This window comes from Etheostoma cragini, chromosome 8 (assembly GCF_013103735.1).
Source record: "Etheostoma cragini isolate CJK2018 chromosome 8, CSU_Ecrag_1.0, whole genome shotgun sequence".
Lineage (NCBI taxonomy): Eukaryota > Metazoa > Chordata > Actinopteri > Perciformes > Percidae > Etheostoma > Etheostoma cragini.
The window spans coordinates 11691729-11709892 of record NC_048414.1 but is presented as its reverse complement, the minus strand read 5'-3'; the positions used below and the strand labels follow the sequence as shown (position 1 = coordinate 11709892).

Below are 18164 nucleotides of genomic sequence, written 5' to 3'. Positions count from 1 at the left end.
CTACGTAGCGACGTGCTCGTGCAGGTGACCGAGCCGTTAGTTGTGCCCGCCTCTGTTCTGATTGTTTTTGTTATTTACGGAAGTAGTTAAGGGGAGAGTAGTTTGTAGGAGCGGCGCAGGAGTTTGTCGACCTCTTCTTGGTGATAAGCTAATATGCAGACAGATGACCAAGTTTTCGGTCTGAAAACTGATTTGCTAAAATCTTGCGGGACATTTCGTATTCTTGTTGGCGTGACGGGAAGTGTTGCAGCCTTGAAACTGCCTCTTTTGGTATCCCAGCTTCTTCAGCTCCCTGGGGTGAGCTGCTTCGTAGTCATTGACAGTTTCTTCTCTCTGCCTTCATCACATAACCTTTACACCAAGTAGGCTATATGCCCAATTGTCCATTCACCCTGACACATTATTTCTCTACCTGGCAGAGCCCGCATTAACTTACCTTAACCGCAAGATGGAGATGTTGCAGTTGTTAGGCCAGCTGTAAAATAACAGCAGTGTAATCTTATTATTGTGCTCATAGTCGGCTACAGTACTGTTATTTTACTTTCAGATATGGTCGTTTTCATTTCGAAAGTACTGTGGGATTAAACTAACAAAACAGCCCACTGCCACACTGACACGATTCCCGGTCTCCTGGGTGAAAGTCCTGTGTTTTATCCCGACCAAATTCCCTATGCGGATTTTCACCCTTTCATACTAACTACTCGCTTTGGCGGAAATTAACACTCAATCGCAATTTAAAGTAAGTCAATGGAAGCCAAACGGCGTTGATAAACACGCTTTGAAGAAAGTATGTGATAACACGCCAATAATGGCATACCAATTGGTTTGTCATAGTTTACATAGCTACGCCATTTCATGAGATCAGCCTGCTCACTACAGTGGCATTTGCCGGAGGCTGATGACACTGGGGGCTAATAACTAATAATAATAACACTAATAATTGTTAGCCTTACCACCATAGGCTGTAAAATTAGAGATATATTTTTTTATGTACAGTACATGCTCGCCATAGGAAAATAAAATAGGCTAAGTGAAAATAAGTGGCAATTGTGATAGAAATTCATCTAATATGAAATGGTAAATTCATAAATGAAATGTTTTGCAATATGTTATGTTAAGATGGCAAGAACGGAGTGTAGAAAGGTGAGTAAGTAAGTAAAGTTTATTTATATTGCAGTTTTCACAGATGAAAATCTTCACAATAAAGTGAAATACAATAAATAAAAGTCATAAGAATGCAAAGGAAAACAGGTACATGAAGTCAGACAGGCACAAAAGCCCTTGAAATGATTGATCCCCTGTGGTTTTAAAATGAGTGTAGAGGACCACTAACATCATCTGACCTGATGACCTCAGACTCTGGGAAGAAGTGCAACGTAATATCAGGTCAGATATATAAGGAGAGCTTGGCACCACCCATGTAGAGTTTAACTTTAATAATCCTTCAACCGTTAAAGAACACCTTTCACATCTGTCCACTAGTTGGCATTGACATAAGAAACTGTTCCGTATTTATGGAATGGACCACCGGAGAAAAATATGGGAGGGTCATGTCTTTTTTATTCTTTGTTGAGGGGATGGTCATCCAACTTTTTTTTAGTCAAGGGGGGAGGGTCACACCAACATACAAAAACATAGCGCACTCTGGCTACCTGTCCGAGTTCTACGCTTGCTGTGTCCACTGGTAAGCCAACTTCAGACCTAAGACTACATACTTCTACTGTGCTTTTGCTGTGTCTTCTCAGTGTGGCTTTGGAAATTGGGGTTGCAATTCCTTCCAACCCCAAAGAGAGTTTTAGCTGGTTTCTCTGACCCTGGAAACTGTCCACATGCTTGATATTCATAATCTGTTATCGCTGTTACATCTGCTCCTATTTCTAACCTGAACCACTGAGCAATGAGCATTGTCCTACTCCATTGCTTATTTACAGGTGGCTTAGACCTCGCCAAACCCCAGACATGCACACTTTCGGTGTCCATTTTTGCAACATTGGTTGCAAAACCCATCTTTGGCTGGACACTGCTGTTTGCTATGAGATGGCACTCTACCACATCTTTTGTGTCGCCATGTGTCTGCGACTGAGGGTGTCTACATTGTCACTTAAAGTGCATTTTACATTACTGCCCACACTAGAGTGTAAGACCCATAAAATAGGCTCTTAAAAGATCAGTTAATTGCCATTTATAGGTGTATCTTCCTAGTTTTCCACCTCTTTAGCACTACAGCAATACTAACAAGTGTTTGTTTTTTTTAATCCCTGTGACTGTCACGGTCTTCATTTGTGCTTTAGGTGGATGTAAGAGTCGTCACCACAGAGCATGCCAAGCACTTCTACAATCCTGAAGAGGTTTCAGTAAAGATCTACAGTGACAAAGATGAGTGGGAGGTAACAATTGTCAAATGTCCTAGCATAGCCAAAATTAACAGACAGTCAATAGCAGAATTTATGAAACTTGGTGCCACTGATAAGCCAAATGGATTGTGTAAGATTTCTAAAGGGGTATTTTTTAATGGGTGTATTTGTATTAGTAGGTGAAATTGGTATGGCATATATGATCATTTGCAGACAGTCAATTTTAAGATCCCTTTTTGCTCTTGAAATGTAACTGTAACTTTGATATAAGATATCAAAATATAAACTGACATTGAATGATACTGTGGCATAAGTTGACCAGTAATCACTTGACAGCTTTTCAGTTGCTGAGGTCAGGATAATTTTGAGACATAAAAACATGGGGAGAGAGTCATGGGGCAGAAAAGAAAACTCTGGTCTAAAGAATCTTGCATTCCAGAAGAGAGGTGATCCAAGCGTTCCTAATGGCATGTCTCTGTTCTAGCTGTGGACTCAGAGATCTGACCCTGTGTTGCACATTGAGCTAAGGCGCTGGGCAGACTTACTTGTCATTGCCCCCCTTGATGCCAACACTCTTGGAAAGATTGCTAATGGAATTTGTGACAATCTCTTGGTAAGAACTTCACAACTATCAACTGCTTGCCTACAACACGTGATAGCAAATAATAATTAACGGCATGATTTCTCTGAAATTACTTCCAAATGTAATCTTTGTCATTGGCAGACATGTGTAGTAAGGGCCTGGGACACCAGTCGCCCTCTCCTCTTCTGCCCTGCAATGAATACAGCTATGTGGCAGCATCCCATTACAGCCCAGCAGGTATCCTGTCTCACAGAGTTTGGATATATGGAAATCCCCTGCGTTGCTAAGAAGCTAGTATGTGGAGATGAAGGTGGGTTTTAAGTTGCTGAATGCCCACCCTACTTATTTGGATACGTTGTTTTTTTAAGCTTAAGCCAGTACCCACCTTTCAACTTTTACCCTGTTTCCATAACCAAGCGTCAGTACGCCAAGGCCTCTGCCTTTATCTACTCTTTGGCTGGCGGTGCACCAAACCTCCTCCTTGTGGCTCTAGTGGAACCACATAGTTGTGGTCTCCACATTGTTATAACCTTGCCAGCTTTCTTGCTAGGCATGCTGCAACCTAGGCATTGATGAGGAACAGAAAACAGATGGATGGTATCATCTATTAGGGGCTCAGCGTGACGATAGTGTGAAAAACTCCATCGCTCCCTTGTAAGCTGGTTCCTGAATGGGCGTATGTGTGCAATGATGTGAACCGATTCATTACATTGCAAGATGTATATCTGATATCCTGATATCACATGATACTTCCTCATGTGTCATACTGAAATTTGTGAAATCCATGAAATAATAAGTTTTCTCATTACAAACATTAACAGAAGATGGGAATTATTTCAAAAAACGTTGTAGCAATCTGATTGTTTGAATGCTAACATTAGCTCAAAACACCTTTCAACTGACAGCCTTTGTTGTGTTTGATTGCTGATTTGTAGCCAGCAGTGAACAAACTTGGTTAAGTAGGTCCATTTTTACAGTACTGACATTATAGGAGTCTCTAGTTAGAATCTTGTAGGCTACTCGTCGCAAAGTGATGCATGCGCAACTCATATCTGCACTCGACTTACATCGAGGAGGGACAGTGAGGCTTACCCCCTTGGTTTTTTCCTCAGACACACATGCTTCCTCTTCTGGTTGCTATTGGGCAAGTTTTTATTTTTTCATCATTTTTTTTTTTTTTTCTTGTTCGTCTTACAATGAAATTGGCGTCTTACAAACAGTCAAGGCACAATGTGTTTGTACATTTGTCAAAAACATGTTAACAGCTTTGAGGTAGAGACAGTATATAAAACAAAACAAAACAAGAGAAAATAAGATAAAATAAGATACTAGGGGTCGTTAGTCCAGTAGGGAGTGTAAATCCAATAAATAAAGGAGTTTCTTGGTGTTTTCTTTTGTCATGTATTGTAAAGATGTCACAAAAAGCTTAAACTCATTCTTCCAACCGTTGATGTGGGGTTTGACCTTTAAATATTTGCACCTATGAATGAAATGTTTACAATGCTCAATCAAGTTATTCATCAAGAATTCTAGATTCTTGTCCTTCAAAAATATTCCAGCTTTAATTGACATTTTGTGTAATTAACCTTTAGATGGAAACAGTTTCAACTTACATCAGCTTTTTAGGTTTAATTACTAATGGTAACGTGCATGTTAGTTAGCAGTAATTAGCCTGTGCCTACATATACCTACGCTCTCTGTCTCGGCTGATTAGGAATGATATAGATTTCCTTTGGCACAGCTACCAGAAGACTTACAACTTTGTCACGTTGCCCACGTCAGATCTACGTCGTCTAGCTCAGTTAGAATCTGCGCAGTAACGCCTAGCCATCATCAGAAATGCCCAAATGTGACCCCACCTCCACCCCTCTTTAACGGAACATAAAATACATATGCATGTTCAATTATTTATGATAAATTTGAATATTATAATAAAATGGAAACTTAATACAATACATTATTAACAGAAACTGTACAAAAATCTAAACTATTTTTTTGGGGGGGGGGACTTTTCAACTTTATGAGAGAGACTGTAGCCTCCAGTCAAATGCATTTTTCTGGGTACGGTAACATAGTTATAAAGATGGTAAGAGTAATCAATTAGATTACTCGTTACTGAAAAAAGTAACGCCGTTATTCCCATCACGGCTGCTAATGCATGTGTTTGTGTAACTCTATAATTCTTTACTTTGTTGCAGGTAAAGGGGCCATGGCGGAGGTATTAACTATTGTCAGTGCTGTCAAACAATATCTTCAGAAACCAGATCAGTCATGATGAAAACATGCACATTACATTGTATTGTACATTTAGCTGGCACAAAAAATAAATAAAAAATAAGTATGAAAACTTGTCTTCAAAAATATTTTCCAGTGTCCAGACCTCCAAGGCCTTACACCATGAACTCACATTGTCGCTTTCATCTGCTTAACCTCTTCTTGTTGGGATTGTGTGTGTGTGTGTGTGTATGTTTTATAGTTAGTTATAGTACAGTTTGGTGCTGTTTTTATATGTATCCTAAATATTAAAAACCTTGTTTTCCTGTAAACCATTTAGGTGAATGTTTTCATTTTTCTTTATAGCAAAATGCCTCTCAAAAGGAAGGTAGAAAAATGTGGTTTTGTATTTCATTATGAGATCAGGTTTCAGCAGCAATAACTGGTCTAATTTGGGAAATTTCAAACATCCTGTTATGTGTAGAGAAAACAAATGTTCACTGTGCAACAGAGGTGTACTTAAGCAAACTGCTCATAAGGCAGTAATAAGCCATTTGTTTGCTTATTGCTTATTAAGTCCTCCATTTTAGTGCATAAACAGCATTCTTTTCTTTTGATCCTGTGGAAGATGTCATGGTTCCCATGGGGTTAATTATGTGCAACAAAGCGGTGGAAACTCTTCCCGTAAGACACTTTGACAGACAGGTTTTACTGCAAGACACAAAAATGTCAGCTGAAGTATAGATGTGCAGATTCCCTGCCCTTTGAATACTAGTAGTGTTTTATTTGAGTAAACATATACTTTTTATTTCATTTATGCATATTTGTGGAGTGGTTTATTTTGAAGTTAAATGTTTGAGATGAGATACAGAGAGGTAGATGCATTTAACAAAGTGCTTTTTTACCACAACTACCAAAGGTAGAAACATTTTTTTTAAAGCACTGAAACCAATAGTTGTGATGGACATGTTTATCCCTCTGAAAACCCTCCACCTCCTAACAAACCAGTCTGGATTGCGTCAGGAGAAGACAGACGAGCGAATGTCAAACCAGACAACGGTTTGTTTATATTAGTGAGTGGAAGCAGATGGTGACATCTGTCTTACTTGTAATAAACTAAAAGGAACTCAACCTTGTCTGTGGCAATCTGGAGATATGTCGGCACAGCAATATTCTGTTGTACAAGTAGCACTACACAACGCTATAAGATATAAATACTTTGAAAAAAACATTGTCATCCAGAGACAAAAAACAGTTGACAACATCATAGTTGTAAAAAACAGATTCTGATTTACAAACACAATCTAAATCAGCACTGTTGCTATAATGATGGTTATCAAAAATCTTCTTCCTTAAACATGTTTGACAGCACTCTTTAGAAAACATGGAAGTCTTCCTGATCATGTGCATCACTAGTCAATCATTAATTGTATTTCTTTGTCATTAAACTGTTTCCAACACTTTGAAATGTATCTTCCTTGAAAAAAATCACCCCTTTCTTTTTAAGCAACAATTGGGCTGCTTCCGTTTTGTTTGTCTGTGCTCTCCAGACATCGGTAGTTTTATTATTTTATCTTAGTTATTGTCTGTTCCCACCAAATCCCAGGGAGGCAGGAGTTAATTTGGTTTGCAAATAGCCGGGAGCATTGATACTGTTGAGCTGTCGAGGTTGCAGCACATGGAGGCATGTGAATGGCTCTCCAGATGAAAACCATCCTTTCCTAAACGCAACTTGTCCTGCTGCTATTGGCTGCTGTATGATTCTCTTAATTATGCCAAAGGAGCATTACATCAGCCATACGGACAAGGTGAGCTCTGTGGAGGATTGTTCGGGCTGCAGGTGCACCTAATGGGAATAACACCATGTTCTCACAACTATGGACAAATCATTAAAATGAAGATAGGTTGTAGTCAGGTGAAATGTAAACAAAACTATTCTTTCCAATTGAACAACCAGTTTATCAGGAAATTCACTGAATGATCTCCCAAAAATATTGGGACTATATTGGGGCACTCTCAACTCTATTAAACCTCTTTGTTTAGTGATGTTAAAAAATCACTCAGGCCAAAACTGAATCCCACAAATACTGATTCTGAAAATGACAATGTTGTAAATGAAGGCTGAAATAACTGAAAAACAAAGTCTACAAGAGGCTGATCCTGCAGCATACCAACTTTATCACAGTACCGCCTTCATACTTTACAGTCACTAGTGACTAATCAGACTAGTTTGTCATTCACTTTAGTAAACTAATTATCATTGTATCTCGATTTAAAGGAATAGTTCAACATTTTAAAATGAATCACTACTTTAAGCTTGCTACCTTAAGTTATAACTCATCAGGTAGTTGCAATAGAGAGCCCTGAGAACAAGAGAAAGTTTAGTGGAGAAACTAGTTTGCTGTTCACTCCATTTAAAAGGTGCATCGTACCTGAAACTAGTTCTGCCAAGATTAGTCTTTAGCCTTTGGGTTTTAAATGAATTATTGGATTGTGAAATGTAGTTTTACATAAGAGAACTGATGTGAGATAAATTTGGAAGCTTTAACAGTAGAAATGTGACTAAAACTAAGTTGTCAGCTGTCATACCGAGCATGCAGCTCCAACTATTTATCCAATGCAAGTATACAATGGCTTATACATCCTTAATTTAAGAAGATTTCTTTTAATACTCGTTCATTTATTTGCTATAATAAACCAGAAAACATATAAAATCTATAATTAGCAGAAGTAACTACATGAATGTGCAAATGAAAGACTGTTGTAGGTTAACTAGCTGTATGTTAATGAGGTTAATGTTTTTAAACCAAGTTTGGCATTTGTGGATTTGTCAGTTGCATTGCAGATGAAACGCTGCAGAAAATGAAATATACTGATTGTGAGCGGCATCAACACTGCACAATGCATACTTCTCATAATTTGTTGTTCCATGTCTACAGACATTTCTACGGACATACATTACACGCAAACATATATTTCACATATATATTGTCAATGTGTATGCATGCTCAGGAGTGTGTGTCTTGTGTGTCTGTTGTAACTTGAGCAGTCTCTGGGCTCAACATGTAGTTTTTGGCCTCTGGGAACAGTGTTTCATCAGAAAGTACATCCTAAGAGATCACCTGCTCTACTCCCTGTGTCACAACTCACCTTATTGACTCTCAGACCTTATAAAGTGGTAAACACACATGTAGACATTAGTAAATGATATTTGTCTTACACAACATGTGACTTATTGTATAATAAAGTTATTGTATAAGTAAAGTTTAGTTACTTTATGTGCATGTTACACCCAAAACCATTTTGTCTTTGCCAAAGCTGTGTTTGCCATTTAAAATATGAATAGGTTACGGTAAAGTACATCATAAAATCCTGTGAAACAACGATATAAATCTTGTTCCGGGACCCACACGGAACAAAACCAATTAAGCTATTTTAGTTTTGATTTTCCTAAGTCATAATGCATGTTTTTTCTCATTGCAACACCATGACATTGCAACTTCCTTCTATCAAGATGCAAACTTTTTAGAGAGAAAATGTCATCCATGTTAAAAGCCCCATGGGAGAGGCAAACACTTCGAGATTATGTGTTTACCATAAAACAGTTACAATTATCTGCTAAATATTTACTTGTATTTATGCATATTTAACAGAAGGTAGTTCCACAAAGAAATAACCATAAGTACTCCCAGTACATATTTGTTGGATTTTCAGGAAATAAGACGCAAGAGAAAATAAAATGGTCTCTTCATTCTGTATAATGATTCTGGCTCCCAGCAACGGGTCTAAAGGGGGGATTCTGGGTGTTTAAAAAAGTCCGACCCTTCCCTGAAAACCTGTTGCACTCCCTGTGTAGGTCAATTTTCTTTTCCAGTCCAAAGTACTGTATGTGTTTCCTTTTTGGCTTGTATGTGTAATATTTGTGTTGCTGTATCCATATGACACACTTTTAGCCCCTTAATGCTTTTTGTTGGTTAGCCTTTAGCTGTAATGCCATGGTAACTGGAAATAGGGGAGATGTGAAAGTGCTCTGTAGGGAAAAGTTCCTGCCTTGTCTCATCAGTCATAGCCCCTGATAAGCATCTCTTTACCAGCGAGGCCACAGGGACTGATGGAAGCCACCAACTTGTCTAGACTAAACTATGGCAGTCCCACAGGACACACAAATTAGACTCCAACTCACAGGTGAGGAGGGACTGGTATGATGCAAGTGCAAGAAGAAATTAACTCAGTAAGAAGGTGAATCAAGAAAGTGGAAGAATTTAGGTTTACATTAATGTTGTATTGCTTTAACCCACAGCAATGATCTGCTGCTGAATCAAACTTTACTAATGATATTACAATGTAAATTATAAATGTTCTTTACTGTATGTGTATGTCAAGGCTAATGGGACATAATCAATCACAAGAGATGAAACAGTCTGTCAGAGGTATGGTTGACCTCATTTTAACTTTGGTCAACTAAAGTCAACCATTAACTAGCCTACATTAGGACAGGTCTACAATGATTCTGTGCTAGGGCCTTCCCTCACAGCAGTGTTTCTTCCATACACGGCAGGCCAAATTATATATATAGTTTTTTTTACGTTCTTGTACATAAATAACATAAAAAATGTAAATCCTCATCCTTTTGCTCTGCAGTTCTTTATAGGTTTTACTTTTCGGATGAGACACACACCCCATGACAGTCTGGACACAGCACTGCACCTGGACTTTAGCCATCTCATAGAAAGCATGACCATGGTGCTTTTTTTAATGGGAAACACGTGAATATGCTGCCAGTAGAATCATCATCACTACATCGTTGACTTTTGCTGTGCCTTATTTTTAATTAAAAGGTATGCAGTGTGATCCATTCATTCAAAACAGCAGTGCCATAAATTCATTTACGTTAGGGACTCCCAAACTCTTTTTTATAGCTAAACAAAGAGCTGTCGAGTTTCATGGCGTGAAGTAATAATTATATCAGATAATTTCTTTTTTGTTGTTGTTGTTGTTGACCCCCTGAAGGGTAGGCCTGTCGGGACTAAAACTGGTTGGGTTAACAGCAGAGAAAGGTGTAAGATGTCAGGCTATAGATAAATCAGTAGTACATGTCTGTTATCTATCAAAGAATAATAAATTCACTGGCATCAGCAGCCAGCTGGCAGTTAGACATGAGTAAGGCCATTAAAAGTGACAAACGGGAAAACGTGTAGAAAACAAGCCGTGGATAGACAGGGCGTGACTCCGCCTATTGATCAAACTCCATCCTCCTCCCTTTTGTCTTTTCTTCAGTTTGTTAACTTCTCCAAAAGCCGCGTGGACTTCGGGCGAGACGCTCAAACCTTTTGGCAGGCCTTCATTTCATTTGGTGGGATTTTGGCGCTTCCGGACTGACCCGGTCCACGAACCAGCAGAGACTTTCTTCTCTTTCCTCAGAAGTTGTGTTTCATGGAGTCTTTGTGGAAATCATTTATTGTCAACACAGCAGCGGGGTAAGAAAACCCATTTACTGCTCAATCTTTAAATGTCCAAATTATGATACAGATTATGATACAAACAAATCGTGTTTGACAAACCCACATGAGGGGTATGGTTATATTCAGAGAATGCATGACAGATTGTGAAACTATTCCAGTGGCCAAAGCATCGCAAGCGTTTGAAACTGTGTGTTTATTTTACCCACAGTGTGGTTTTAGTTTTACCGTGGTTTACGACGCTTTCGCAGCCTGTATGGAAATCGCTCGCCCTTTGATCGAGCTCTGAGCCGTAGATTATTTTCATATCATTTGCGACCTAATCCTTTGAGCAGGCGGGTCATGCTGGCAGGACTACAAGCTCATGGGTTCTGATGTAGACTAACCCTCGATAAGAACATATCAGGCATGCGTTCCATAACAGCTACAAAAAAAACAACAACAACTGCGAGGACTCTTAAATTCCGTTTTTTTTTTGTTTGAACGTGAGACATTTTTATTCGTTACTTACTTTGCGATGAGACTTTTTTTTTTTTCATGTGATCTTGCTGATCTCTTCCAATTTATCCTGACAGACTCGAGAAGGAATCATCAGATAGGCCTACATTATAGCTTTTAGACTACAATAAATGGGGTTGTTTGCCGACCCGCTCCTTCCCCACGTGGTAGAGGATCAGCTTGTCAGTTTGGACGGTTTGCTTTCGGAAGCAACACTCTTCATCACCCTTGCACTGTAGATCTGGGAACGAACACACACATGCATACACACACACTCACACACAAACACACACTTCACACACACTTCACAGAGTGTGGGTTTGCCCTGAGTGAGCACAAAAACCACATTTCACCTCTTTAGATGCTGATATGCCATCACTCTGTACTTTTCTGAAAGGTGTCAACAGGATGGACTGATAAAATCTTTTAGCACTAGGTGCGTGCTGCTCGAGACTATATTTGGTCGACTGATATCACAGATATTATAGCCTATTTTTTTATTTAATAGTTTGCTATGTGTTCCCTGGATCTGATACAGCTGTTTTAACAGCTAGACTATAGGCAGATGTTATGCTCGGAAATTGGCTGCCTGTCAAAAGCAGGGATGTTATGCACAAAGATCTGTTAGTTTTAGGGGGTAAATTTGAAATTTTTGTCCACTAGAACAATAATAAAAGTTAGAAAACAAAATAAAAACCTAAACTGTCTCATCTGGTTCATGCAGATTGGTTCAGTTTGTGTGGAAGAGTAATGAGTTCATGTGATGAGGTCTCTCTCCCAATGCCAAACTGGCCTCAGGCATGTTGTGTTGTAAAGTTGTTGCATTATGCTGCCTTCAAGTGCCTGTTGGAAAAGTCATACTAAGGAGTTGAGCATGGATAAATATGCCATTTTATTAGAATTAAAGCAGGTAGTTGGGGATCGGTTGTGACAGGCAAATATCTGAAAAGAAAACAATAACACTTTAAAAAAAAAAGTTAAAGTTATTTAGCCAGCATACCATATAAAACTGGGCCTACATACTGGTGTTCAACCAAACTTCTTGATGGCACTGAGTTATGGTATATGTTGTGTATATATATTGTAAAAAGTTGCTTAACATCCAATTAAAGTAGCATAGAAATGATTTGTTCCTATCCACTTGATCCAGGAATTTGCTTTTGTTTATGTCATATCTAAAAATTAACTGAATATTTGTGGGCTTTTGATGGTTGGTTGAACAAAACAAGACATTTAAAGGCATCAACTTGTGTACTGTAAAGTTATGATGGGCAGTTAAAAAAAAGAAATATATATCATACCACAGTTCCTTTTTCATATATATATATATATATTTTTTTTTTTCTGACATTAAGCATTTGACAAAATGACCAGTAGATTATCTGAAAATGAAAATAACGGTTGTATGCAGACCTATATAGGAGAAGTGTAGGAAAAAAGGAACTGTGGTATGACTAAGGGTTTGTGGTCATAAAATGCAGAATAGAAACACGCAGTCTGCTGCAGTGTTGGGTCTCAGCACATTAACACAAGATAAGAAGTGCATGTCAGATCATGTGATACGTTCTGGTGTGATAAAAGTGAGACTGAAGCTCTTCAATGTGACGCTCGTGACAAACTGACATCTGAAACGAGCCGTAGTAGGACCATAAAACATCAAGTATGACTCAAAATGCAATTTCACAGTAATTCAGTCCCATTATAATCTTCATATTTGCACAAATAGTCTTGAAGTGAAGACTGGTGCTTTCAATTACACATGGATATTATATCACCACCAGAACCTGCAATGCTGTAGGCTCCACCATGAGAGCTCTTTTGTTTCATATCACATTGGCTGCCTCTAGGAAACTGATTCACTAATATTCCTTGCATAAGCGTGAAGATATGAATCACCCTCACACATTTCTACTTATTTGCTGCTTGTTGCATTTTGGTTCCACATATATGCATCAGCTGATTAGGGCGTATGTGACATGTGATAAACAACAAGATTCGAAACAGTTGCTACAATGCCTTAAGCTAGATGTTATCTAATGATGACTTCTTTGAATGCACAAAGAGTTTTTCGGTTTCTGCGGTCCTAATTATAAAGATGGATCTTTTAAACCAACAGATATTCGAATGGCAGTGTCTAATTGTTATTTCTATATTCGCAGGTCTGGAGCCATATCATTTCACCATCATAACAAAGTTAGTACAGGATGAGAAACTAGTTGATGCACAACGCCGTTGACCCAGTGCTTTGAAGCAAGATGCCATTATTTGACGGGACCACAGGACTGTCAAAACCACAAAACATGTCTGGTTTCCTGGGCAAGCAGATACTGCAGTACAATGGGGCTTACTTCACTTATGATCCCAGAGGAAAGGACGGAACAGGATTCACTCCTCCTTGGAGCAACTCAAAGACTTCTCTGCTGGATGGTAGAAGTCCTGTAAGCCACTTCTCTGGCATGGAAGGACAAAACCACATCATTTACAGGCAAGACAGCAATTCTTCAGAGGAAGGCCATTCTCATTCGTCCTCGGTGCATCGAGCCCCAGTAAAACAGGGCTTTACATTATACACCAAAAGTCCTGGAATCAGTAGTCCCGCAGCGGCCGCGCCAGTGGCTGTTAGAAAACAAAAAACTGGAGGTGAGAACTCATCCCCCACATCTGAAAGCTCTGTTTACTTAGCCATGCCTAAGCCAATTTACATGCATAACCCCTGCTGTAATGAACTGGGTTGTGTGATGGGACAACGATACAGTGTGGAACATGGCTCTCCCAGGATACCAAACACTGTATATGAGCATGATTGGATGCAAACTGATGCTAACTACGCTGAAAGACCGCCCATCCAGAGGAAAGCACAAGACACACTGCTCCAACAGAGAGGTTTACAGCTCGAGCCCAATGCAGAAACATTAAGTGGGACTGTGGAGTCTTGCAGCCCAGGTAGAGCAAGGACCTTTCCTGGTACGATTGACCCAAACTATAGCAGTTACCCCTGCACCCCGACTCACACACTGTTTGGTTCTCTAAGTGAGCAGAGCCAGCATTTACAGACTTCCCCCAGAGGCTACACTAGGTTATACCCCTCCCACCCCACATATGGGCATATGACCTCAGAGGTTTATCAAGAACATTCTCCCATTTCCAAATATGGCCAGCTAACACAGCACCCAATGTTTTACTACTCCCACGCAAATGTGGATGTAGAAAACAGGGCACAGTTTAAGCGAAGAGAAGACATGCCTGTTATTCTCAAACACACAATCTCAAACCCCCGGGAGCATTACATAGTGCCTCAGTCGCTTCATGATGAAATTCCTTTGCCTAACACTGAAACGCTGCCAAATCATGTCTTGATGCGGGGTCTTGACTATCAATGTTATGCAGTTCCCAGATTTCATTTAACTGCAAGCCAACTCAGAGCCCCCCTAAAAAGGCAACATGCGTCGCCTAGCTTGCAATCTAATCACATAAATGTTTCCCCATCTAGACAATACATGGAGCACCCCATGGTCTCTGCAACCAACCTGCATAAGGACAAAGCCAGTGACAGCGTGCATGTTGAGCAATCACCTACCAACTCACCATTCCTCAGTTTGGAGCAGTCCAGTCCTACCAGGCATGTAAGCCAAACTGGCGTCTCACCATCCAGTATACAAATTAACAGATTTTTCCCCCCATTCCCCAGCCTGCATATAGACCGGCCTGTCTTTCCACCAACTGGTTTGAACATGGACAGAATACTGGACTATTCCTCCTGTGAAGCCCAGGTTACATACCAGAAACAACCAAAAAGCCTTCCTGTTTCCCCGGCAGCATGGCCACCCCAGTCACCGCATCACAGTTCAGAACAAATTCATGCGGCTGTACCTAATAGCACAAATGTCAGAAAAATTATTTATTCCCCTGTTCTTGCACCAGAAAACAAACACAATAACCCTGTGTCCAGTTCAGGCACTTCTGTTCTTAAAAGGTGCTTAAAAAGAAGTCTTTCTCACTCATCTTCACCTATCACTGTAAAAGAAGAGCACAGGGATTTATGTGAAGTAGAACTCCATAGGAAACGACAAAGGGTGGAAATGGAGAATGCACAAGTAGGAAATAAAACAGACTCTCCTCCTATGCCAGTTATTGACAATGTTTTCAGTCTGGCACCTTACCAAGCATACCTGCAGGCCTCTGGAGTGTTGTTTTCAGGCAGAGTACCTCAGAGAAACTTCCAGTCGTCTGAGCACCGAGAAGTCAAAACCAAGCCAGACATCAGAGCGAAAAGGCCGGATCGAGATAAACAGCAGCCTGTTGTCTCTCTGGTTTCCAAAAGAATCTGTGCAGATACTCCAACAGAGAAAGCTGTTGTAGAAATATATGAACCTAAAAATATTAAAGTGGAAAAAGTAGATCCATCAGACACAGACAACTCCGTAGAGAGTCCTGTTAGTCAAAGGGACAGCAGCAAAGCAACAATCAAAACAGAGCCTGAAGAGACTGGTTCATCCAACATTGGGCACATGTTAGTGATAAAGAAATGTGAACCGGATGAACTTGAAAGTAAATGCTCTTTAGCTGAGGAAAATGAGACTTCACATGAGTCCATACCTGGTGAGGTGACTGCACAGATAAACTTATCTTCTCAGAGAGATACATGCACACTCACCCTGCAACCAAAATCAGTTACTCCACCTCAGCCACCTGAGACAAAACTAAATTTCAGAAACATTCCTCCCCAGTGTCTGAAACTTTCCACCTACAATCTAATTCTCCATGATACGAAACCTTCTTGCCCTGCTCCACCTCCAGTTATGCCAGCTGCACAGCCATTAACTGAATTCGTACCTAAACAAGAGCCCGTCCGCAAGCACTTCTTTGAGTTGCACCATTCCCTCTGCAAGCAAGTATCCAACCATGTGTTGACTTCTTCAAAGCAGGAGCTCAGAACCTGGTTGTCTCAGTTGGAACTGATTGAACCCGCAACTTCTTCAGCCAAGGTCCAGAAAGTGTCCTGTTTGTTGGGGGTAAATGCCAGAGAGGTGTGGCTCAATGAAGAGATGAAGTCGGCGCTCCGTAATGTCCAGGAGAGATTGAGAGAGTACACCGTCCAGGAACGCTGTCCTTTTCCACACGTCATGCGCACGGGGGCGGTGTTCCTCCCCATGCTGGTGTTGAAGGAGCTCCTGTTTCCAATGGTCCTGGGCAGCTTCATCGACCAGATCCTGCAGGAGCACAAAGTGGAGCTGCGGCCCACCACACTCTCTGAAGAAAAGATCCTCATTCAGCTTCATAAACGAGCCTGTTCCTCCAGGCTCAGGAGACTGATGTCCCTCAAACACCTGCCGGACATCTACCCTGACGTGGTCAACCTTTTTTATCACGCCTGTGTCTGCAAACATCTGGGTGAGTGTGTGTGTGTGTGTTAACTTCAGAGCTACTGAGGTAATGTTTGGTGATGATGTTTCTAGTAAAGAAACGGGTATTGCAGTGATGTAATATCTGTTACAGACATCTTAGTCTGTCTTTTTGTTGCTGTGGGAAGGTATTTTGTTTTTTTGTCTCTTTTTGGTGTCCTCAAGCAAAACAAATTAGGGGTGTTGCAGTAAGCAACAGTTGGTGAATAAACCCTCATGGGGAATGCTGCACAGCAACTTATATGACGATTATTTCTGGCCTTTATCTGATACAAAGACGGTGGGGGGGGGGGGGGCTTAACATGCGGGGCACATGCTCAACCAGGTAAGCTAGCACCGACAACAAAAATTTCAACTTCAACTTTTCAACTCAGTCATGAGTGAAAAGTATGAATTGGCTTGTAAAAGTGAGGTTGAGTTGTCATTAGTTGTTCTGTTATTTATAAAAGATCAGACTGAATAGACTGGCTGAGATAATCCTATGTTTCAGATTGAAGTTGAGTAAAGTTTCATGTACAAATACTGTGGTTTGAAAATTTGACCATGGGATATGTACGACATGACTGCCAAAGCAACAGTGCTTCCTGCCTTTCCATGCACATTTCTGGAAATCTCCATTAGGCTAGATTGTGTAATTTACCAATTCCCCGGGATTTTACTATGTAGCATCATATTTGACGGTTAACTGTATCATGGTTTCCCCTCAAACAGTCTTTTAGTAATCATTTTCTGCATTATTGGCCCTTTTGTAAAGAACAAATCACAGAAAATATTCAATATGAAATCCATTTATTTTTTTACAGAACCAACTTCACCTGATGTCCAAAAGAGAGTCCAGGTATATTTGTTTTTATGTTGTCCCTTAATCTCACTACTTCTTTTCTTTTCTGATTAGAAAGCCGGAAACCTTTCTGCTAACTTTCAGTAACTAATCACAAGAAGTTGCATGATTGCATCATACTTGTTATGGTGGGTGGAGTGAAAGGTACTGAGATGGACTATTTGTGGAGAATTCAAACTCTCCTTTATGATTTTTTTTATTGGTGGACCTTAAAGATCATGAGGCAGGATACCATTACCGGAGGAAGGAAGTGAAAGCCTGCCGCACGCACGCACGCACGCTCACACACACACACACACACACACACACACACACACACACACACAGACGGACACACACACAGGATTAGCTGTGGCACATTTTGAGCAGATGAGACAATGGTAACTGGCCAATTCTATCAAAAACCTGTGTCTTGTGTTTAGTTACACAGGAAAGTGAGACTATATAATTGGTGTTTTAAGAAAACAGGATTAGAAGGATAAGGCTGGCAGTATTATGTATTTTTTTATTTTCAACAAATCCCATGAAAAGATAAAAACCAACAATGTTTTTTTTTTTTTTCTGACTCTCAATACCTTTTGACTTTCCCAGCCTGTCTGTGGCTCTCAGCCCCGTGTGTGTGGGTGGCTTGGCTGCACACACCAATTTAGTTTTTACATGGGATTTCTGAAAATAATAAAGATACTTGTCCTTTACATAACCATCTATTATTTTATTTGGCACACACATTTTCGAACTGAATTTGGCTTAGTCAGGTCACTGCTGACATTATTAACAGTTCATAGTTTGGGAGCACTTGACTTTGGGAGATGA

The 18164-nt window shown here is 40.1% G+C and overlaps 2 protein-coding genes across 2 annotated transcripts in view; both read left to right on the top strand.

Annotated features, from left to right (window-relative positions):
- Positions 1 to 23: 23 nt before the first annotated feature.
- On the top strand, positions 24 to 5284 carry ppcdc (phosphopantothenoylcysteine decarboxylase). Its single transcript, XM_034878035.1, has 5 exons — positions 24 to 297; positions 2292 to 2387; positions 2839 to 2967; positions 3079 to 3247; positions 5136 to 5284. The coding sequence occupies exons 1-5, from the start codon at positions 154 to 156 to the stop codon at positions 5210 to 5212; spliced, it is 615 nt and encodes a 204-aa protein (XP_034733926.1). The 5' UTR covers positions 24 to 153; the 3' UTR covers positions 5213 to 5284.
- A 5048-nt stretch (positions 5285 to 10332) lies between these two features.
- The window catches only part of c8h15orf39 (chromosome 8 C15orf39 homolog), a 9932-nt gene continuing 2100 nt past the window's right edge, over positions 10333 to 18164 (top strand). Inside the window, exons 1-2 of the mRNA XM_034879822.1 lie at positions 10333 to 10628; positions 13268 to 16499. Of these exons, the coding sequence (XP_034735713.1) occupies positions 13364 to 16499 (3136 nt within the window). The 5' untranslated portion in view covers positions 10333 to 10628; positions 13268 to 13363. The remainder of the gene's footprint in view (positions 10629 to 13267; positions 16500 to 18164) is intronic.